Source organism: Taurulus bubalis, assembly GCF_910589615.1.
Source record: "Taurulus bubalis genome assembly, chromosome: 13".
Taxonomy (NCBI): Eukaryota; Metazoa; Chordata; class Actinopteri; order Perciformes; family Cottidae; genus Taurulus; species Taurulus bubalis.
Window position 1 is genome coordinate 16,236,961 of NC_136601.1, and position 22,978 is coordinate 16,259,938.

The 22,978-nt window shown below is 39.6% G+C and overlaps 4 protein-coding genes across 5 annotated transcripts; 3 read left to right on the top strand and 1 right to left on the bottom strand.

Annotated features, from left to right (window-relative positions):
• Positions 1 to 143: 143 nt before the first annotated feature.
• On the bottom strand, positions 144 to 7,925 carry LOC306745480 (septin-8-A-like; the record flags this gene model as incomplete). 2 transcript variants are annotated; one of them, XM_079228277.1, is made up of 10 exons in its annotated part: positions 144 to 283; positions 2,673 to 2,860; positions 2,984 to 3,116; positions 4,009 to 4,177; positions 4,344 to 4,440; positions 4,582 to 4,743; positions 4,829 to 5,015; positions 5,570 to 5,765; positions 5,913 to 6,027; positions 7,896 to 7,925. In XM_079228277.1, 10 exons carry the CDS (start codon positions 7,923 to 7,925, stop codon positions 229 to 231), a joined length of 1,332 nt encoding a protein of 443 aa, XP_079084403.1. In that variant the 3' UTR covers positions 144 to 228. The 2 variants fall into 2 exon arrangements, with proteins under 2 accessions (XP_079084403.1, XP_079084404.1); XM_079228278.1 differs by lacking the exon at positions 144 to 283 and adding an exon at positions 1,119 to 1,237.
• Positions 7,926 to 9,731: 1,806 nt separating this feature from the next.
• Positions 9,732 to 11,042, top strand: sowahab (sosondowah ankyrin repeat domain family member Ab; the record flags this gene model as incomplete). Its single annotated transcript, XM_079228843.1, has 1 exon — positions 9,732 to 11,042. One exon carries the CDS (start codon positions 9,732 to 9,734, stop codon positions 11,040 to 11,042), a length of 1,311 nt encoding a protein of 436 aa, XP_079084969.1.
• Positions 11,043 to 14,276: 3,234 nt separating this feature from the next.
• gdf9 (growth differentiation factor 9) lies at positions 14,277 to 16,452 on the top strand (the record flags this gene model as incomplete). Its single annotated transcript, XM_079228844.1, has 2 exons — positions 14,277 to 14,652; positions 15,518 to 16,452. The coding sequence occupies 2 exons, from the start codon at positions 14,277 to 14,279 to the stop codon at positions 16,450 to 16,452; spliced, it is 1,311 nt and encodes a 436-aa protein (XP_079084970.1).
• A 1,589-nt stretch (positions 16,453 to 18,041) lies between these two features.
• Positions 18,042 to 20,266, top strand: uqcrq (ubiquinol-cytochrome c reductase, complex III subunit VII). The gene is made up of 3 exons (XM_079228466.1): positions 18,042 to 18,091; positions 19,491 to 19,662; positions 20,085 to 20,266. The coding sequence occupies exons 2-3, from the start codon at positions 19,509 to 19,511 to the stop codon at positions 20,177 to 20,179; spliced, it is 249 nt and encodes an 82-aa protein (XP_079084592.1). The 5' UTR covers positions 18,042 to 18,091; positions 19,491 to 19,508; the 3' UTR covers positions 20,180 to 20,266.
• Positions 20,267 to 22,978: the final 2,712 nt, after the last annotated feature.

Sequence of the window (22,978 nt, forward strand, 5' to 3'; positions counted from 1 at the left end):
GAGTTTGGCAATGCTTTTTTAATACTTTTGGGAATGAAGGTTAGGAGCCATGCAGAGACCATGCTACACCGCTTAGAAGGCTTAAAGGGAGGTTAGTAGACATGGAAGACTTCAGGCTGAATAGCTTCCAGGGATGTTAAGTGCATTTCTATAAAATTGTTATTTCACATTGTAAAAATAATACACTTGATTGCTAATCTGTGATCTTTTGATGTTGTAGAAAGTCTTCTAATTCAAATTCCTTCCTGAGGTTAAGGAGCACGCAGATGGAAGACTAAAGAAGCTATGAAAAGGAAAGAAAAACCATGTTATTTATCTGAACAAACAACTCTTATTCATTAAAGTCATAAAACAAACCTCGACAAGATGAGAAAGATTAAAGTTTAGTGCAAATGGTAATTAGATTTAATGAGCATGGTGTTATTTGTCCTGTTTGTTTCACCTGAATGGATAATGCTTTTGGAGAAATACTGAAAACCGAACCGTTTTGGTAGGTCATGACGATTACAAGTGAAATATGAGAGGAATGTTTCAGCTGACAAACACATGAACTGATGCTGTGTTTGGTTTTCCATTGACATTATTTATTTGAATATAAAAAAATGGCAACATATTTGCTCATTTTCACTCACTGTAAATTAATTCAATTATTTTCTTCATAACTTTGCATAGAGTGGTGTTAGACAATTACATTATCTTACTACTGCTTACTATGTCAGACTACCAACAATTAAAAAAAACAAGTATCAATAATCATATGTACATTATTAGAAATTCAGTGCTAAAAACAAAGATTCAGGAGACCATTAAACTTGTGAATAATTGCACATGCTAAAACACAACGCAACTGACAGCCATCGGTTCAATTCAGTCAGTAACTAAAAGCCTCATGTTCTAAAACAGGACATGAACAAACATTCATGGCGAGACCATAAAACTACACAAGCTACATGTTATGAAAACAGTCCATGGATTGTGTGTCTAGCAGGGTCAGCATCACGGGACAAATTAAACACACTGAGCAAAGCTACCTTTTTGATCCATAAATATACAGTGGCTTATAGCCATCACATATTTCAGGCTGGCATACATGCAGAGTCACTGTGAATGGTCCACACATACAGTGTTAGTAAGTAATGTCAGATATGACATTACTTACTGACACTCTCACTCTCTCTCTTCCAATGCGGATGGCAGACACATTCCTGGTTCCCTGGATGTTTGATCCATAAATCAACTGAAAGGGGAAAAGAAATGACAGAATATGGGAAAAAGAAAAAATGAAGGATTTGAGGAATGATGAATCAATGAAAAGAATAAATGAAATGGGTATGCAACAGTATTTTTGTTGGAACTTCTTTTAGCATCCACTTATATAGAACAACATTTAAGGCTATGTTAAGAGTTCAGTCCAGGTTTTCACATTTTACATTGAAATCAGATTGTGGAAAGCAATTTCTTCAAAAGAGATTCAGCTCATATTCGCAGGTGAAATCAGGAACTGAATTTGTCGAAATAATTCTCCATCTGATCACTCAAATCAAGAGTTTAAACTCTCTTTGAGGTCATATCCAACACACACGACACTGACACTGACACCATTCTAGTGCAGAACCATGAGTTCACCACCAACAATGGTTGCTCATACAAATCAACTTTTTTCCTGTCACCAATGCTGTCTGGTGAGACAGAGAAGAGAACATCAGCCTTTCACTTGCAATTTGAAAAACAAATCCAGTAGTCTGAACAAAGCCTCGCCATCAACGTTTACCTTCCCATTTTCAACACCTGAAAGCTTTCCTCATAATTCCATCATCGACCTCTATATGACAAATCAGAAGCAATATTTCTAAAAATGGGTTATAAAGCATAGCCAGAAGGGTCAATAGCTACAGGTCAGACATACCGAAACCTGTAGAAATCACACCTTGTACCTTGTGTGGCATTACACAGACTTAATGCCTTTGGTACTCACACATGGTAGGATATTAAAGCCGGTACAAACTGCTATTAACAGGTAAAATCTTTGCATGAACTAGGCTTTCTTTTTTATTCATGTGTTTGTATTTTACTAATCACTATGACAGCTTTGTGATTGAGGATTTTCAAGGATAATCTTGAGCTTTAAGCTGTTTATGTAAGTTTTCAGCGCATATAATTGATCCTGACATAATGTTTCCACCTGCAGAAATGATTACCGCTCTATGTGGGATGTCTAAGTCTCATCAGTGCTGCGCATGGTGTGAGCATCGGTGAGACCAGTCGAATGTAAACAGACGTGCCCCTGCCTGAGATACAGTCTGGCAGGTCAGCCTGCAGAGACATAAGCATCAGGCTGTGTCATGCAAGCTGTGACCCTTTCCGCTATGTCTGGGCACACAGTGTCAGTCTGAATCTGTCCCTGTATCCGTTTCTGAGCCAACATGGCTTCTGGGAAAATAACAGTATCTCATTAATCACATTGCACACCTCCCCCCTCTGTCCAATAAACTCTCCATAGATTGGCTTAGAGAATACATGTCCGTGGCTTGTGAATTTAATATATGTGTGACATTTAAAAAATGATTTATGAATTAGCAGAAAGATTGCTTGATGCTCGGACAACAATGGTGTACGAAAGGAACCACTTGAGCAGCACTACAAATCAAATAGACACAGGAAATTTGACTTACTTCTTCTTGTCCTTGTCCTTCTTGAATGGTTGTGAGCAGCCTTGGAGGGCCTGTCCCATCAGTGTCTCAGCTGCAACCTTTCTTCTATTGAAGGCGTTCATTTCCTCCTCCAGGTCTCGTCTCTTCTCCTCCAGATTCTTCTTTTCTTCCTGGTGCATCCGCTTGAGCTGCTCAAACCTCTCATGAAGCTAGAGATGATGATGACGATGGTGATAAAACAAGGCACAATGTGAGACAGACCCAATGTGGTATATTTTGAATATTTAGTTGAATAGTTTGAGTAGTTATTTTATAATCATGTCAATACTCACCTCTTTTTCCTTTTCTTTCAGCTCAGCTTCTGTCTCCTTCACTTTGCTGACAAACATCTGTCTCATTTCTTCCTCTTTGCGCTGCAGGTCCACAAGGAACTCCTTTCTCTTGGCTTCGTAAGTGTCCTGAAGGCTGAAGATCAGAGTAAAAGCAATGTTAAGATCAGTCTAATATCTTATTGGACAGGATTAGTCCAGGGGCTAGTTGCTCCAGCCATAACTGAAGCAATAAAACTAGCATATAACCCGTTGAGATTGAAGGGAACAAGAAATAATAAGGTCAACATCTGACCTGACACTTGCTAAAAAGGCTGTTTCCACTCACTCTAAAATACATTAATTCTATTAACTCTAAATCACATTTTTGCAAGTATGCGTAAACAAAATAAAGCCATACCTACATTTAAAAAGGAGTGTCGACTGGGTTTAATATATCACTTGGTAAAAACATAATTTTAATCTGGAGGTTATTTTACAATTGGTGATGACTTCCTGTGTACAACATTAATTGGTTTTGACTTGAATTGGAGTTAGTAATTAAGTTAGTAGTCACTAACAACTTACAAGTGACTTTTCAAACAAACAGGTTTATAAATAGCTGGTTCAACCTTATCCTGAACTCCATCTAACAACTAACATATATGTAACATTGCATGAACACAGGAACTGGAGTTACTGTAGTTTATCACCTATGTTAGGAAGATGAGAGTGGCTAATCTCTGGATGAATTCATGAAGGCACTTAACGGTTCAGATGAGTTAAAAATATATCCAAATACAATACATTATGTACACTGATAGTTAAATAATTAAACTGGAGTCTAAATTTACACATAAAGCTCCAATTGGTTGAGGAAAAGGGGAAAATCATCCTATTCCAAATCATATAAACATAGATTTGAATGTGCTGTTCATCAACCAAGTAATTTATCAGCACGTTTTTATATCATAAAAAAACAGTATTGTTGCAGTCCCACTGAAGCAAGTTGTCCAGATGCATTAAATCACTGCTACCCCTAATTTCACCTGAACGAGTGGCTGTCTGGGTCAGTGTCCTTGAAGCCCATCTCCTCTAGCTTGCAGCGACGGTAGAGCTCATAGTGTCGAGCGTGTGTTTGCTCCCGGAGATCCTCCATGTTCACACGCAGTAGCATTTCCCTCAGCTTCACAAAATCACAATGGTTTTCATTCTCCACTGGGAAAAAAAAGAAGCGTGGTCATTTTGCACATAGTGAAAACTCGTGCTCATAATAACTGAGAATCAGGTTTATATCTCAATAGTTCAGCAGCAGGCATCTGACTTAACACTTGCTCCTGTTTGGGACTTTACGATGCTTGTAAGATCAATTCTGCCAACTCACCCTGTACTGATCCCCAGGGGTACAGCCTTGCTTTCACCATCTTATTTCCCACTTTAACATCTTCCAAACTCCCAACCACAGCAAAGGGAAGATGAGTCTGTAATATATAATAGTGGAATTGTTACAATATTGGAGCCTTGGAGGTTTAAGAATACAGTGGTGGAGAAAGTGAGAATGCATATTATCTTGGAAAATACACAACGTATTGCATTACATCTTTGTGTTTTCTAGGACTCACATTCATAGAGGTGTTTATCTCTGCAACAGCTTCATCCTCTGTGGGGAACTGATAAATCTGGACTCCATTACTGACCAGCTCACTCATAATCTTGATCTTCAATTTGTCCAGTTCGCTCTTGGAAACCGTGTCTGCCTTTGCAATAACTGGGATGATGTTCACCTGCATAGAATAATCATGATAGTGTCAGACAGAGGAACAAGTGACATTGACGGCTGAATTACACAGTGAAAGATGCTGTATTCACCTTGCTGTCGAGTTTCTTCATTGTGACGAGATCAAGAGACTTCAGGGAGTGTCCAGTGGGAGCGATGAAATACAGGCAGATGTGGATTCTTGTGTCATGGCAGTTAAATAAGGAGCGTTTTATTTTTAGCTCCTCCTCAAGATACCTTTCGAACTGAGCATCAATATACTCAAGAATGGGTTTGTGGCTGCACGGAGAGACAGCACAAGACAAAACATGAGCATCATTATTGTATCCTTATGGACAATAAACTGTACATTGCTTTCATGTAGTTTGAAGACATGTCAGTATCCGGGCTACAAACTCTGCAACAGCCTTGCTGGCAAGAATGCCCGCTTTTTCTACTCACTGGTGTTGGAGCACTCAAATGTCTATTGAGATTGCATTAGTTCTACCAGTCATTCCCATTTGTCTTTTCTTCCCACCCATTCCCATGCCAGAAACGGGCCAGATCTCTTTCTCAAGTTCATAATGTGTAAGGGTGTTGGCTGCAGAGCCAGAACAAGGGTGGGAATGATTAATAGCTGGTGCTGAACTAACCAAGAAAAATGTCTTAGAATTGTTAAAGATCAGTATTAAAAGTGCACTGAAAATGCCTATAAAAAGTTTTCTGTAACAATTGAACAACATCGTATAGTTTTCTTCCATCAACAGTTTAATCAATTTTTTAAACCCTGTTTCTCTTTCTGGAAAGCATTCAGTCGAACTGAAAGTAAAATAAACATCTCCAAGAATCTGTACCTTTCTTCTTTGTTGATCTGGTCTCCAAACCCGACAGTTTGCACAATGGTCAGCTTGAGATTGACATTGCTCTCCCGCAGATCGTAGGTTTGTGGGCGCATCTGTACCTCAGTCTGATAGTGGCTGGCTTCCTCATTTTCAAATGTTGTATTGAAAAGAGTGTTCATCAATGTTGATTTGCCGATCCCGGTCTCACCTTTAATGAAGAGAAAATGACACATGGTGAACAGAGATGAGGGAAAGACTATAGATGAGGCATTACTGCTCTAAATTTCCAAAGGAATGCATGTCACGTTCATAGCAATAACTTTGGATCATGACCACTTCCTGTGTTAAGACATACCTACGCAGAGGATGTTGAAGCAGAATCCATGTGCAACGGATTTACTGACCAACTGATCCGGAAGACTGTCAAATCCCACATGACCTCCGAGCTCCAGGTTTCGCTTTTCATCATGCTGAGGTATTCGGAAAAACAGGCAGGAAATAGAATCAATTAAAATAAATAACATTGCATTCCAGCAATACTTTATCATATTCACAACAACAATCTACAAAGTAAAATGACGAGGTTAAAAAGCTCCTTCTGTCAGATCCCATTCCCACACTCTGCTTTCAAGCTGAAAAGCATTCTTTGCAAATGAGGTCATCTCTCTCTCTTCCACTTAACACACCGAATAGTCCGACCTATAAAAAGGTTCTGTCTCAATATCACAAACCAATTTCCTCCTTTAGAGTCACACTAATCTGAAAAGAAAACCAAAAGCTCTGAGAATTATATGAGTTGTGCAGCACAGATGTCATTCTTTGTGTGTCTTGTGTCTGTTTATGAAGCTTAAGTATCAGGGCTTAGCCTAAGTTCACAGTAATAGTTTGTGATTATATATAGGGATGATATTTCATGTAGTTTCATCATTGGTTAGTCTGTTGATCAATAGATTGATCATTCACTCTATTAAATGTAACAGAATGGTCAAGAGCCCAGAGTTACCGCTTCCAATTGCTTGTTTAGCTTATAACCAACTGTACCAAACCAATATATTTCATTTATAATGATTAGAAAGAGGAACAACAGACATTTTGAGAAACCAAAACATGTGCCTTTGCTTTCTAAATTACCTAAACGGTTAATTGATTAGCAAAATTGTTGCTGGTTATTTTTTTGATTGACTAATTGGATTAACAATTGACAGTACTATTTTTACTTGTTTGAAGACTTGATTCAAGCTAAAAGGGACAAACTCACTGCACACATTTCATCACATTGTCTACATGTGCCATGTTCATTAATATAACACTACACATGCATCACAGCATTTGAGCATAGTATCACATACTGTATGGAGAGTATTTTGCCCTGGCTGTAAACTGAGAGGCATTTATCCTTTCTATACCAGATACATCCTGATTTACTGGCATCTTGCAAAAGGCTCAACATGAGGATCAGGATGTGTTCAATACCACAATCATCCGTTTCTGTCCCTCTCTCCTCTCCCTCTCTTACACACACACACACACACACACACACACACACACACACACACACACACACACACACACACACACACACACACACACACCAACAAACAAAGAGCTCTTTATCTAGATGTTGGGTTGGGAGGACATCCAAGCTGCCGGCTGCCCTGGTACCCATAACTCCCCTTCAAACACACACACACACACACACACACACACACACACACACACACACACACACACACACACACACACACACACACACACACATCATTTCCAATGCAACCTGTGAACGAGATCTCTCAAACAAGGCGTACACTGTAAGCCATGATGGCTTTTGAATAAGCACATGTTCACGAATTACACGTTTGGCTATTACATAATTTTGAGGAGCTAGCTGCCACTTTAGGAGGCTGCTACTTATGTCTATCCTCTTAACTTCGTGTCGTGCTGCCTGCTGTCCTGTTGAACCGCTCCTGCTACTTCAGCACCCGTGTACACCTGTCACAGAGTTGACATGGTACACAGCAATGTGTTGACGCACATCGCTTCGTGCGGTTTTAACGCTGCACAGTTGGATGCCGAAGTGCGCTGTTTCTGCACGGCTCCACAGAGTGCCCGCATCATACCGGGCGACGACGCACCGTTTCTACTGAATCAGCTGAAGCTCCGTCTTAATCCCGTGTCATTACACAAAAACAAGCCTCCCCAACACCGCAGCGGACATCATCTCATGACCATCACCTTGCTCTCACATGCACCTGAATGCCGTGCCATGTTTAATGTCTACTCTGACGACACCGCACCGAGCCTCACTGCAGGCCCGCAGACGGCAGATCGTTATACTTACTGCGAAAACGTCTCCATCATTGGCCGCCATCGTCAGAAGTGGCTGCGTGCAGGAATTATCCGTCTTTAGCCACAACCTGCTCTCCCCATGAAACACGGACGGATTCGCATTGATTTCAATGTGGCCGCTTGGAGGCAACACCCCCTCGGTGTTGGAGGGCGACACTACAGCAGAGAAGCCTTTATTCTCACTGCAAGAGTTTAGTGCACGCTATCTTTTGTAGGTCTGTCTCCTTCGACAGAATATAGCTTTCGGCAAGAAAAGCATAAGGTATTACATAAATGGACGTCTGGGCTGTAGTGAGAGTCTACTTTGTAACAGAATGTGTCCAATTGAATATGTTCTGCTCTTCTCTGCTATTTTATTGTATTGTATATATTGAGTACTTTCTGCTGCTTCAAACTAATTTCCCCCTGGGGATGAATGAAGTATCTATCTATCAATCAATCAATCAATCTATCTATCACAATCAGTTCAGAATTTAATGTAATTAAAAACAAACTTACATTAACTTTTAAACTGAATAATAAGCCGCCATGTCCCACGGTTTTTACAAGGCAACACATTAAACACAAAAAAAAACCACACGAAAAATGTAATTCACATCAGCGTCCAAGTTCATTCAACAGCTCCATGCTTGGACATCAGCTGTCTCCTAGCAACGCACATCCGGGGACAAAGGAACTCCAGTTTTTCTGTGGTGGAAATATACTGTATTGTACTTTACAATATTGGGCTCAGAGGACTATATACCATATTTCCTACTCCATACATGTTTATGTCAATTAGTAATTGATTTTGATAATGAAGATGCTACTGTCCACGGACACGATAAAGCATAAATGTTAAATACACTGCATTAAATGTTTTTTTCACAATATTATTAAGATCTTGTTGGGATCCATTTGCTATCAAACATATTACTGCTGTGTTGTTGTTTGCATGATGATCAATAGACATTACTGTATATAAAGCAACCTGCTACATTAACCATTCAATAGTTATGCCTGCATAATTGCACCATTTAACTACTGTACTATGTTTTATGGTTTCCAGCAACAGTCTGATTTACAGACATTATCATGTTGTTTATTTCGGTGTTATGAGGCTATATATACATTTTATATCTTCTATCACCGATGTATATTAACATATGGTTAAATGTTTGTTTTTACTTTTGTTTTGCTTTGTTGTCCTTGTTTTAAGCTGTATTTCTATTAATGTCCAAGTAATTATTAAAAGCAAAACAAACCAACACACAAAACAAAGAGTCAAACTCCTTCCATGTGTACTTAAAAAAAAAGCTTATTTTATCTAATGTCACAAGGAATTCAACATGTAGGCTTACTGTAAAGATTTATCTTGGGAAAATATTATTTATTTATCTTCGGAATATATAATTGAATAATGTGAAGCTCTCTTCTTTAGGCTAAATGACAACAATGTGAAACTAAAATGTGTATATGCATTACAGAAAATGAATTTTCTGTGTTAAACTAAACTCGAGACATACTAAACAAATATACAAATATAGCTCTACTCAGTAAAATTATATCACATTAGATTTTTTGAAATCACTGAATGTAAATATACAAAAAATACAATAACAAATGTGCAATTCGTCTTTAGTCTTTTCTTGATCGGCTGTGATATTGCTCCACGAGGAAACCATAACCCAAAACAACCGGGTGGCTTTTTTTTTTTTGGCGAGGCGCCGGAAGCAGCAGGTTGGTGGAGGACAACAGAGGGACCGCACGGCAGCGCACAGAGTGTCCTCCCGGGCGTTATCTCACATATCTGGAATATATTTTAAGGTTTGTACCCCTTCCGGACAAAATGGCTTTGACCCAAGAATCTATTTTGTCTTTTCTACTGGAGCACGGAGGCAAAGTAAAGAACTCGGAGCTGGTGAACAACTTCAGGAGGCAAATCAACGGCAGTGATCCCGCGGAAAAGCAGCACAATAGGGACCTTTTCAAGAAGTTGGTGAACAGCGTCGCTGTGGTGAAACAGATCGACGAGGTGAAGTTTGTGGTGGTGAAGAAAAGGTATCAGGACTTTGTCAAAGAGGCGGCGCATGATGCCTCTCAGGAGACGCAGATGGATGACAGTCTCTCGATCCAAAACGCGAGCTTGTCGTACACATCTCCTCACCGAGCCGAGTCCGCCAGGATAATTTACTCTGACATTGAGAACAATAACATGGGCTTTCCCTCAAGCACGAACGGCAACTATTACAGTGATACAACCACCGTTAAAGTCCTGAATATCCCCGGAGATCAGGCGAGCAGAGCGAGGACATCTGGCGCTGTGTTCGCTGTTATCGCAATGAAATCCCCCCCGAGAGACCCTGCACCAGGTACGGGGGATGGACGCACACATTCCCGAGTGCATCCGGATTTAACGTCGGACAAACTCACGTTGGTAAACAACGTTTCTCCACCACTAGTGCCCTCTCTGAATCCTATCTATCCAGCTCGCAATAAGGGGTCACTAAGGGACTCCCAATGTTGGAGAAACAGACTGACAGAGGACGTGAACCGCCCCGGTGCTCCCCTGCTGAGGCCCCCAAACAAGAGAGATGACGCAAAAGACTCGGAGTCCGTGCCTTTGGAGCCATTAGCGCATGAGTGGTTGGTAAAGTGTGCAGCCGGGCTGTGGGGACAGATCTACGGTCTGCTGCTGCAGGACACGCGGTTAGCGCAGAAGAAAGACTTCATGTCGGGTTTCACGGCTCTGCACTGGGCTGCGAAAAACGGCAACAGCGAGATGATACACCACCTCATGGATATCTCGGGGGAAAGAGGCACTTATGTTAACATCAACAGCAAAGCACATGGAGGGTACACGCCTTTACACGTCGCAGCCATGCACGGGCACAGTGACGTCATGGTTTTGCTTGTGCACAGTTATGGAGCGAATGTAAATGAGAGAGATAATGATGGCAAGAAGGCCCTCCACTACCTTGGCACTGGGGTGTCAGTTGAGGTCAGAGCACTTATGGGAGGACTGCAGCAGAGCAAGTACGGGGAGAAGACAGAAGATGAGGAATACAGAGAGCACTCAAAGGGCTTCAACACCATTAGCAAACTGTTCCAGCCTCACAAGAAGCAAAAGACCACAACTAAATGTGCTCATGATGGGTGAGAATTATATGGATCACAAAAGAAGCTGTAAGATGAACAACATACACATTGTGGTATAACACTGTCTTGGTTTGTGTATCATAATTATATTAGAATAACATAAACTATTGTTTATCTTTTAGTCATGTCAGGTATATAATTGAATTACTTATTCAGTACGTATTGCACCTCTCTTTTGTAGTGTTTCATTGCTGGATGTATGAATGTTATTTATAATTTAATCATCTTTTCATTCTTTAGTTGAATTCCATGTATTACAATGAATGTTACTTTGAGCTAATTTAATTACATGTTCTGACTAATAACACAAACAATCAGTGATATTCACACATATCTTCCTCACCTAGTGTGTAATAAAGCTGTAGACTTTAGCTCTTGATTAGTAACTTCAAGGTTAAGGAAATATAAAAACATGTCAACACTGATGTGAATCCTTTCAATGCTCGCAGAGCAGATCGTGTTTATGATATTCTCTGCAAACCAGGTGCAGATAAAACATTGGATATTTTTTGGGGAAAAAATAGTGGTAACATGTTGAAAAATCTATCTATCTATACCACTTACTTTTAAGTAAAAGCAAAAGGGACCTTTGTGGGGGCCACTTATGCAAAGCAGGCCACCAGATGGGTGGTGGAATGTCTCCTTCATCAATCTCTTTGTGAACTTGGATGAGAAAGGCCTCCCTTTGTGGGACAACATGAGTTTCATTCTGTGGGCTAATGTGGTCAAATGTTTATATAAATAGGTCATTTTAATCTATGCATCAAATGCCCCATTGTAATCAATCATTTAACTATTGATTAGAGAATATTTCTTCCAAATATTAGTTCTTACATGAATTCTCATTAACTGCAAAAGAGAAGCCAAAGATTCAATTGTATTTTTTTTAAATGAGAAATAAATAAACTTGAAGGGGAAAACTAACAAATCCTTTAAAGATATTGTATTGGTCATGTTGTCATTGATGAAAGAATGCCATTTCCCCCAGATCAGAAACAGTAATCTGCTTCCTTTTTGTGTTGTGTGTCCTTAACTGACCCAGAGACGAATAGTCCCAGATGACATGAAAAGTGTCGGAGCTCAGACAATGAAGCCATGAGCAAAACTGTGCCAGAACAATGTCCTTTGTCTTGTTATCTGGAAAAGACGCTGCTTGCATAATGATCCTGACAAAGGACAGCTGCACTCACATCAACAATTCAACAAAGTAGACTGCATTGTGTAAAATCCCACCACAAGACTTTGCAAGGTGAAGTATCCTGAATGTGTATCTACGTCTTCCTGTTGTCTGTTCTTTAATATTTCCAACAAAAATGTCAAACTTTAAAGAATGTCCAACAATACTGTGGAGAGGTCCAAGTCTCTATCATTTTCTGTCAGTACAAAATAGAAAAGTACATCATTTTTTGGCTACTTCAGGAATATGTAGATTTGTATATCTTGTAGTAGTACATGGTGTGGAACTGAGACGTAGCTGCAACCTAATTTTAAAGTCCAGCTGGTGGTACCAGAAGATACAATTCACCTTCATAGTATGAAAGTGTTGGATGGCACAAAAATTATTTTTTAGAACCCTGCACTTAGTGAGGCTAATTATTTTAAACCTGTTCTGTGGATGGTATTAAACATACAACAACAAAAAGGATTCATCCCCTCTAATCAGTGACCATTAAATCAGAGGTAATGCTATCCAACCGCAGTACAAACAACATATGCTGATAGTGTGAGATGTGAACTTCACTGGTGTCTTAAAAAAACAAGTAAGGCAGCAAAGTCATAATAACACTATGTCTGTGTCTAACCAGGGGCCCCACCATGAGGGCCAATTACAGCTATTTCCACCACTTAACATGATCATTGCTTTAGCTGACTAAATGTATTCATCATTTTGAGTCATTAATTTGTCACATTACATGTTATTTTATATATATCTTAGATGATGGGCAATGTTGTGTCTCTTTATTTGTTCATATTTCAGGCCAGTAGAGGGCAGGGATTGCTAATATTATCATTCACAGTTTAAATGGTCACTGAAGTAGTAAGCATACAGGTTGGTTAGAAAGCCTATATTGGTAACCTTCTAACTTGTCCTTATTGAATAAGGAAAAGTGTTATAAGATTGCAAAGTACAAAAGTTAACAGTTTAAGTAAGATTATATGTAGTATGACCTTGAGACAAAATGGTGAATTGAATGTCTGTCCGTGGTCAGCAGCTTTACAGTAGTTATGCTTTTGTCATTTTTCAGGAATGAACATTATTCAGTTCATTTTTTTTAATAAATAAAGACTTATAATGTTAGGTTACCTGCTTGTGAGCCAATCTTTGCACATTTGGTCTGAAATCATTACGCTCCGACAAATAATATTCTATTAGCAATCCACACATCTATTTTCCATAAACTGTAAATTAATACTGTAAAATAATTGGAGAAATTAACAGTGCTTATTAACGTTAAACCAACATGGTACCATTATGTGCCCCTTAGCATTAAATGTTAACATTCACTATATGGGTTTACATTTTCAAATCAGTTAAAGTTAATTTACATTGGCATATTATTATATTATAGCTTCTCAAGGTTGAGTAACACAAAACTCAATTACATTAGTCATACCAAATAAATACAATATACTATAAATACAAAATATTATATAATATGTAATACCTAAATATATAATATGAGGTATAGATGATGTCAGTGATGGTAAAGTAACTATTAATATATTTACGTTAACGTGTAAACTAGTTAGCGGTTAGCAAGGTTAGATAGCTACTCCCAACAATCCAAAACTCAATATTTCTTTTATTTTACATCAAACGGTCAATTGATATTTCTAAACGTTATCTCCAAAATAACTAAACAGGTTTCTTTAAAATACTTGGGTTGCTGCTTGGAAAAAAAAGATTTGGGGGGAGAAAACATGTTTAAAAAGTAACTTTTTGTGATTTAGCTCAATCTTAATTTGTAATCGGATTATTTCGAGTTTTACATTAAAATGCCAAGATACAGTTACTTGGCTCCAAGATAGGCTAGCCTCTTGCTGAATGTGATATGTGACTGAATCTGAACAAGTTATAAATGCTGCCTCTTTACCTGAGGAAGGAATATAAGCAAAAGCGTTGATTGCAAACACCTGCGCATGTTGATCAGCAGCAGCGCGTGCTTGCAGTCCTGTTTACCTCGAGCTCTCAGCGGAAAGTCTCTCTACGTTTGGCCTGGTTTCGTTATTTATCATGGAAAAACAAACGCTGACGTCAGCTGTCCTTGGTTCTCTCCGCGCGGCTTTCTTTCTCCTGCTGCTCACCTGCAGCGGCCCGCTGGTGAGAGCTTCTCCGGCTGCCTCTAACGCGCTGCACGAGCTGGGTGACTTCACCTACCCGTACGGCAGCATCTTCTCCCCGCTGCTCAAGGCCCTCTCGGAGCACGGAGGGTCGAGGTGGAAGCCAGGACAGAAGAGAAAAATGAAACCCGAGCACAGGTACATTCAATATCTCACGGAGGTTTACAAGAAGTCCTCCAGAGTGCAGAGGAGTTTGGACGGGAATACAATCTACAACACAGTCCGACTAATCAAGCCACAGGATGAGGGCCTTGCGCAAAGTAATACAGGTGAGCAAGTCAAACGGCACACACATTGTAATGCACACACCATAACCTACAGGACTGAGGCTTGAAGGCATATTGTTGGATTAACATTGTCAATCCTCTAAAAAAAAAAAAAGATATCTAAGATGTTTTGGGTTTTTGCAACAAATAACGGAAAATAGTAACTAAATATTTTTTTCAAAGCTGTATTCCTGCTCAAGAGTCCCATACATTCACTGTGCTTTGCATGGTTTGGTCATACAATTAACTGCATATGTGTTCGGTCCATTGCACAATATGAACTAAGAGTGGGCCTGCATTATTAACTGTATGGCTCTGTTTTACATATGGGCTCCGTCTCATTCAAGTTTCCACAAACTTGGCATTCAGAAAATCTGGGGCTTTATGAATATTCCAGTGTGTTCTGGAGTTTATGATGAAGCTGCAATCTGAGGTCTGTCATGTTCTCTGTACTTAAAGTGGATGCTAGAGATGGAAGGACGTTCAACGGGTTTTAATCTGTCATTAGTGGGGTCATAAGATCGGATATTGTTATGGTACCGGTCTGAAATTTATTACAGACAATACACCACTCAAACCAAAAGCTGCTTGTCTTTTGATCCTTTTCATGGATTTAAGTAAATGTCAGATCAAAACATTGAAGTTGGATTAAGAGAATGCTATTTTCAGCTCTATGGCAAGAGCGACTGTTTTGGTTTTATGACTGAGATATCTAATATTTCATTACGGTGTGGAAATTGGACAAATATTTCTAAATTTAAGAACCTTAGTTTCAGAAACTCTAGTGACGAAGAAACACTTTATAAATAAAACACTGTAGAACTTGATTGCAATATATGAAGTCCTAATGTTTTCTCATTTTATCCAGGGACTTTTATGCAGGATCTTTCCTACAGCCTTGATCAAGTAAGAATACAAGAACAGCTTCTGAAGTCGGCCCTGCTGTACAATTTTGACCATGCCGCACCTGTCAACTCGGTATGCTACCTGAGTCTTGGGGAGCAGGAGCACTCAAACCAGTGTCAGCTGTGTCCTGGGGTCCATCACGCTGTGAACTTCACAATCAGCACAGATCCAAAGAGCAAGAGAAACTGGGTGGAGGTGGACGTCACCTTGTTTCTTCGGCCTCTCTTAAAGTTTCAGAAGAAGAATGTACACCTGCTCATCAATGTCACCTGTTCAGAGGAACAAAGAGCCAGTGGTGATTGGCGCAAAGCCCCACTAAAGTTCACCCTGCAGTCCCCGCTTCTGCTGCTTTATCTATACGACACCAGCAAAATCGCCCACCAGAAGTTTCTAGTCAATGCCAGAGCCGATCAAAGGCCAGCCACTGCGGCGAACACGATTCACAAGCAGATGGTCTTCAAACCAGAGCAGATGATTGGGCGAAAGAGGAGATGGAAGAGGGAATCCCCAAAGAGCAAGCGAGGCGCGAAGGGTCTGGATAGCCACCTGCCGGAGCTCCTTTCAACCTCTGTATTCAAGACAAGCGACTGTGCCTTGTATGATTTCAGGGTGCAATTCAGCCAGCTCAAACTGGATCAATGGATTGTTTACCCACCAAAGTACAACCCCAGGTACTGCAGAGGCATCTGCCCGAGGACCATAGGCTTCATCTACGGCTCACCTGTCCACACCATGGTGCAGAACATCATCTATGAGAGGCTGGACTCGTCTGTGCCCAGACCCTCGTGCGTTCCCTCCCATTACAAACCCCTGAGTGTCATGATCTTTGTAGAGGATGGCTCCTACGTCTACAAGGAGTTTGAAGATATGGTTGCCACCAGATGCACATGTCGCTAAGCCAGCTACCAACATGGGTGCTTTTCTTTCCTCCCCTCCTTCTTTTTGACAGGCTGAAAAGAACATCACCACAAACCTCCAACAGTCATCACATGTGGACTCTATCCACGTGTTGGATATTCTGACCAGGCTCAGTGATTTCATGAATTTATAAAATTGTTGTGGATGAAGATTGATCTGGAGCAGGGGTGTTTACTTAAACAAAAGTATTTTATCCTAGTGAAAAATGTGGAAAGGTAGCATTTATTTCCTTTTTGTTAAGGTGTGACAAGAAAAGGGTGCCAATGCATCCTATTGTTCAACTTACTGTTTGCAACATTGTATTGAATGGCACACTTGAAGAAGACAAATTAGTGTTGTATGATTTTTGTATATATTTTTTTTTTAAGTTATATTTTTGCTAATTTATTTTGGTTGACTGGTCTGTCATTATTCTTTAGTTTAACACAATTTCCAAGTTTTAAGTAGCCCTGTTCCGGACAAAATATGGAAAAAGCAGTCACAAACTCTTGTCAAACCTTTTACATATCGTTTTATTCTCGGAGATTAGAGACAATTGTCAGAATGGCAGCTGGCTTCATAATGTCCAGAATGAAAGTTGTCAAGGTTTCAGTGTATTTATTACTTCTGGTGACTGCATATATGAATTGAGTGCATACTTTGTACTGGTTGAATGTGACTAAATGCTTATCATGTCTATTTATATAAATTGAATGAATTCACTGTTTCTGTGCTCAGCTTAGGGGTATTCAAAACAGTTAAAATATGTACTGTCTAAAAAGTTGGAAAATAAACATAACATGCATAAATGTTGTCTGTGTACAGCTGACTGTAAATGGTAAATGAAAATGGAGGACATAATTATGCACTAAGGGGTGGGATAAAAGAGTGAGTCTAAATAGTCCTGCTAAATGCACACTATGCGATGCACAGACGCCAACACACTCCATAGAGGTGAGGGACTCATCAGGGAAGAAAGGGGGTAATGCTTGCCAGACCTTTTTCTGACTTTTTTTTTCTGGGGGCTTGTATCGGATGAAAGGTCATGTTTTCATTCATGGTCAAGACCATAAAGTGGACCTGGATGTCAGTTCAGGAGGTTTTTCAGCCCGAGTCAGACTCGTAAAATTGGCCGTTAAGCTTTTGCATTATAATCTAGATCTCCATGGTTGTACATGCTGCACCCTCTCCCTCTCATCATCTTCTGTGTTGCTTGTCTGAGGAAGGCACGTACAGAAAATGAGTTTCTCAAAAGAAAAGCCACATGTTTGAGCAGACCGTATTATATGAACAAAATTAAACCCCTGTTAAAGCTTCAAACCCTCAGGCTACCTGAAGGATTCCTGCAGTACAATTGACCTTTTCTCTGACGTCATGTCAACCTCTGATTGTGGTTCTTGAAGATGGTCATTAGCATGATGACAATCAACAAGAACCACAACCACTGTAGATCAAACGGGTCTCCAGGAATATTAAAAGACCTGTGACTAAATCCTTGATGGAGCCATTATCTTTAGCGTGACCAAACTCCAGTCCACCAGTAGGCAGTAAAGCCCTCCGTGTTGGCAACCGACCGACGTCTGAATAAAGCGGAAGGACACCGGAAGTGTGCCAGGAGACACTGTTTTGAGACGGCACGGTAAGCTCCAATGTCACGATTCTAGCGGTGTAGTTTTACCTCCATTAGCGTTTATCTCCGTGATTGTGTGGGATTTCTCTGGTTTAATGTAGTAAGTGTCGCCAACGTCTGTGTTGCTCTTTCGGCTAAACTGCGTTAACGTGCGTTAACGTGCGTTAACGTGCCAGACCAGGAAACGGATCAAGGACCTTAGTAGCTAACCGAAGCTAACCAGAGCTAACCAGAGCTCGGCACGGACTCTAACGTATACAGCTCGTTTTGGATTGTGGTTTTGCAATCGTGTATTTAGATAAACAGGCTCCTGAATCTGACTTTTCAGATTTGAGGCTCTATTTATCCATGGAAGATTTAATTAGCAAATGGCGCATTCAGTAACGTTACGGATTCGCTCTTCTGTCAACTGTAACATCTGTAAAACACATCGTTTTATATTACTAAAGAGGTGAGACGAATTAAACACATAGCTACACTTATGATCACATAATATCCAGCAAGTCGTGTAAAGAGAAGTACCAAAAGATTACCGAAAGATTATCATTAAAAAGCCAATGTCAAACGTTATATATTAGCTCGTGTTTTTATTGCCTGAATTATTACAGCTGATGATCAGTTCTGGATGGAAACAGACGGTGAACCCCATGTTTATATTCTAAAGTTTATCAGCCCTAATAGTTCAGCTGCGAATTAATCAGAATCAGAAACTGTTTATTCGCCAGGGATGTTTACACAAACGAGGATTTTTTTCTAGGCGGAAGGTGCATACATTAGACACGAGACGTTAGACGAGACAGACAACAACAACAACAGTGCAGTGGTATTTAACTCGAGTATAAGATAAAGAGCTCAGGCAAACAGATAACGTTAATGTAAGTATGTTAAAGTGACATGTGTGTTTAAGTTAAAGTGTATGTTAAGTGGCATGAGTGTTTTAGATTTGAGACCGGTAAGAAGAAAGAAAAGAATAGGAAAGAAAAGAAAAGAAAAGAAAGAAAAAATAGTCCCAAAAATAAGTGTTTTTTTATTAAACAGATACACTATAATCACAAGGTGGTTGAATACTTGGATACACTCAACATAATTGTGCCTCATGCTACCGAGAGGCACAAAGCGGTGAGAGTTTCATGACACCTTTTCCAACTATTTTATTCTATAATTTAAAGATAATGTATTGTCATTATGCAACACAGGGATGCACATTGGGAAACACATTACTCAAACAAAAACAGTAGTGCATTCCTGCAGTACAATTTTCAAATTGGCATCGTAAGAAATTAAACCACAGCAAAATAAACAATTCTTTGGGCGACATCTTAATGTTGTCCATCAACTTTGATGATGTTTGAGAACAGACTTTTTGCATTTAGTACAATGTTAACTAAATGTATTATTGTCATTTCAGGTCAGCTCTCTTGCAAACATGGGACGCCACTTCGGAGACTTGGCCAAGATCAGGCATATAGTTACATATAGTCTGTCCCCCTTTGAGCAGAGGGCCTTCCCCAACTACTTCTCCAAGGGAATCCCCAATGTGTGGAGAAGGGTCACAAGCTCTTTCTTCAAAGTTGCCCCCCGTGAGTTTTACATTTCTATTCAGTATTTTACATGCAGTGCAAATAGTGATACACTTCAGAATTGTTTATTTAAATATTTTCTCCTGATGCCAACAAGACATTAACAAAAAAAACTAGATATCTCAAGCATACTTTTGTTTTATGTTCTTGTTATTTACGATAATATTTAGATTAAATGGCAAGAACTATGCACAACACCTTTGCTAAACTACTAAGCATGTCAGACTAAAATAGGGTTGTATACATAGAATAGCAAAGGTCATTTGGGTTTTCAATCCTTGTGTTATAATGTAGATAATGTATCTGTTTAATATAGGGGGATTGAATTACATTTGCATTTATTACCCAGTAAGATATGGCTAAACTCAATGAATATAGAGATTCTTCTGGTGCTAATTTGTTTCATAATCTTTCTGTTGCAGCAATGACCCTCATGTACCTGACATACACCTGGGGCAACAGTGTCTATATGGAGGGCAAGAAGAAGAATGCAGCTGACTTTGAGAATGACGAATGAACTCCTGCCACCTTCATGAAAGCTACCCTCTGTTATTAATTCCAGCTGTATGTTTCACCAATAAAGAAGAAAAATATTTATGTGAAATCAGTCTTGATTGATTCAATGCAGCCTTCTCTTTGTGATTGGGTTAATGTGGGTGTCAATTTTTTTTTACACATTTAATTAAATTAAATTCAGTTTATTTTATACAGCCCAACATCACAAATACAGATTTGCCTCGGAGGGCTTTACAATCTGTACACATAACATCCCTGTTCCAGGACCTCACATCGGTTCAGGAAAAACTCCCCCAAATAAAGATAGTAAAAACCATTTCATAGGGGGAAAAAGGGAAGAAACCTGAGGGAGAGCAACAGAGGAGGATCCCAATAGCAGACATGAAAATCCTTCACCTTTCGGCGAAATTCGCCGTTTTGAAACCAAAATAGGTAACCTACGTGAATGGTGTAGATCCGAAGAGTGTTAGCAAGCTAGTCATCTTGCTAACATGTTGTTGGGAGACAGCGAGTGAGATTACTGGCAGCGGAGAGTCCGTGGCAGCGTGTGACGTCAGACAGGAGAGCGGCGAGTCAGCGGCACTGCGGTTCTACCTACCGACACCTGACTACATATACTTTTATTTTAATAACAAAAACTGAAATGAGTTTCCTCCGTAGGGTGGCCGGGCTACTGTTTATATTTAAGGGTTTAAGATCTACGTGTAGAAAAAAGTGTATCCTCTAGTTAATTATAATCTATAGAGTTATGCGGTTATAATCACTGTCACACAGAGAGAGGTGTGCATGTTCAGGTTTACTGGTGGAAACATTATTCAGTGTTCTAGACTAACAGTGACGTCTCCTCAAAGTAAAGTGGTGTAACCGTATGACATAATATAGTCAAATAAAAAGGCTGGTACATTATACATATTATGGCATATAAGTGTAATATTATGAAGTGAAATGTAGTAGTAGCAAAACAATATTCAGTATAGTATAGCAGTATTGCATATTGTAAGTATTAAGTCTACAAAATATATACACACACACACACACACACACACACACTACCGTTCAAAAGTTTGGGGTCACTTAGAAATGTCCTTATTTTTCAAAGAAAAGCACTGTTTTTTAGATAACATTACATTAATCAGTAATACACTATACATTGTTAAAGTGGTAAATTACTATTCTAGGTGGAAACATCTGGTTGTTAATGAAATATCTACATAGGTGTATAGAGGCCCATTTCCAGCTACAATCACTCAGTGTTCTAATGGTACATTGTGTTTGCTCATCGCATAGAAGACTAATGGATGATTAGAAAACCTTTGTGCAATTATGTTAGCACAACTTAAAACAGTTATGCTGGTGAGAGACGCTTTACAACTGGCTTTCCTATGCATAGCATCACATGTGTGGGTTCATTATACTCTCAAAATGGCCAGAAAAAGAGAACTTTCATGTGAAACTCGCCAGTCTGTTCTTGTTCTTAGAAATGAAGATTATTCCATGAGAGAAATTGCTGAACATTTGTCTGGGCGACCCCAAACTTTTGAACGGTAGTGTGTGTGTGTATATACAGTATATGTACACTTGGGTATTGACAAAAGAAGAATTAAAACCCATAATGATCATAGTTTGTCAGCTTCTCGACGAGTGACGCTGTTCCGCACTGACTCTCCCGTCACTGCCCCCCCGCCCCGCTGGTGTCACCTTTTTCACCCCTTATGAGTTTGCAGGTCTGACTGTAAATGTTAGACCCATGAAATGGCTTGCATAATACTTAGTAAGGAGGCCATAATAATTTTTGACTCATGGCTGAAGTTAAGTTTCTCCAGCTCTCCCCAGGTTGGCAAAAAAAGCATCTCAAAATGCATCAGATTGATGCTTTAAAATATGGAATATTTAAATTTTTCTTACGGGGGAGAATGCCCCCGGACCCCTCTAGAGAGGTAATATCCTTCTCACCTTTTTCACCCCTGACCCGTTTTCATGCCTGAATAGATGTCATGTGACCAGAATGAATAACGTAACGGAGTTACAGCACATTCAATGAATATGACAGAAATGATTCATATAATGAGTAGTAGGCATCGTCCACGATCCAGAGAACCACGATCCATGTCAGCAGAAGGAGGGAGAGGAGGGGCATCAACAGGGCCATGGCAGGAGGCAGGACTGGCTCCAGACACAGCCACGATCCATTTAATATATTATGTATACGATTCAGTTTAAGAATTTACATTTATATTAATGAATATGTATTAAATCACCTCTGGCCAGATCCTCTGTCAATTGACTCAACATCAACAACAATAGCCCTTGCACCGCTTTTGTTGTTTAGTTAGTCACTGTACATACTTGTATACGCTCTGCAGTTTTGTTGTATATATATTGAGTACTTTTCTTTTGTTGTCTTCTATGTAAGTTGCTTGCTACTGTTACAAACTCATTTTCCCTTGGGGGATGAATAAAGCATACGTCTATCTAAATAACTATTTTTAAAGGATTTTTGAATTAATGGTCATTTTAAATATATAAGTACCCCCTGGGGTGCCTTCAAGTACTACCCCATTTGAGAACCATTGGGGAGACCGCCTTGGAATCTGGGGGAGTGTGATGGGGATTTTCCACTATTTTCTGTCAAAGACGAAGATATACATTATTGTGATTTTGGCACTTAAACGGAGGAAATGTTTTGCCGGTGAGAGACTGTGAGGTATCCAATAAATCAAATTACGACCATTAAGACAATCATAAGGCAAGTGGCAATACGCATTTGCAATTATCTGCAGTGGTTAAAATAATCGTAGTG

Excerpts from the sequence above, each read along its gene's own strand:
- uqcrq (XM_079228466.1), top strand. The coding sequence starts at position 19,509 with ATGGGACGCCACTTCGGAGACTTGGCCAAGATCAGGCATATAGTTACA. Across the intron at positions 19,663-20,084 it reads TTTCTTCAAAGTTGCCCCCC|CAATGACCCTCATGTACCTG; the intron begins GTGAGTTTTACA and ends TTTCTGTTGCAG.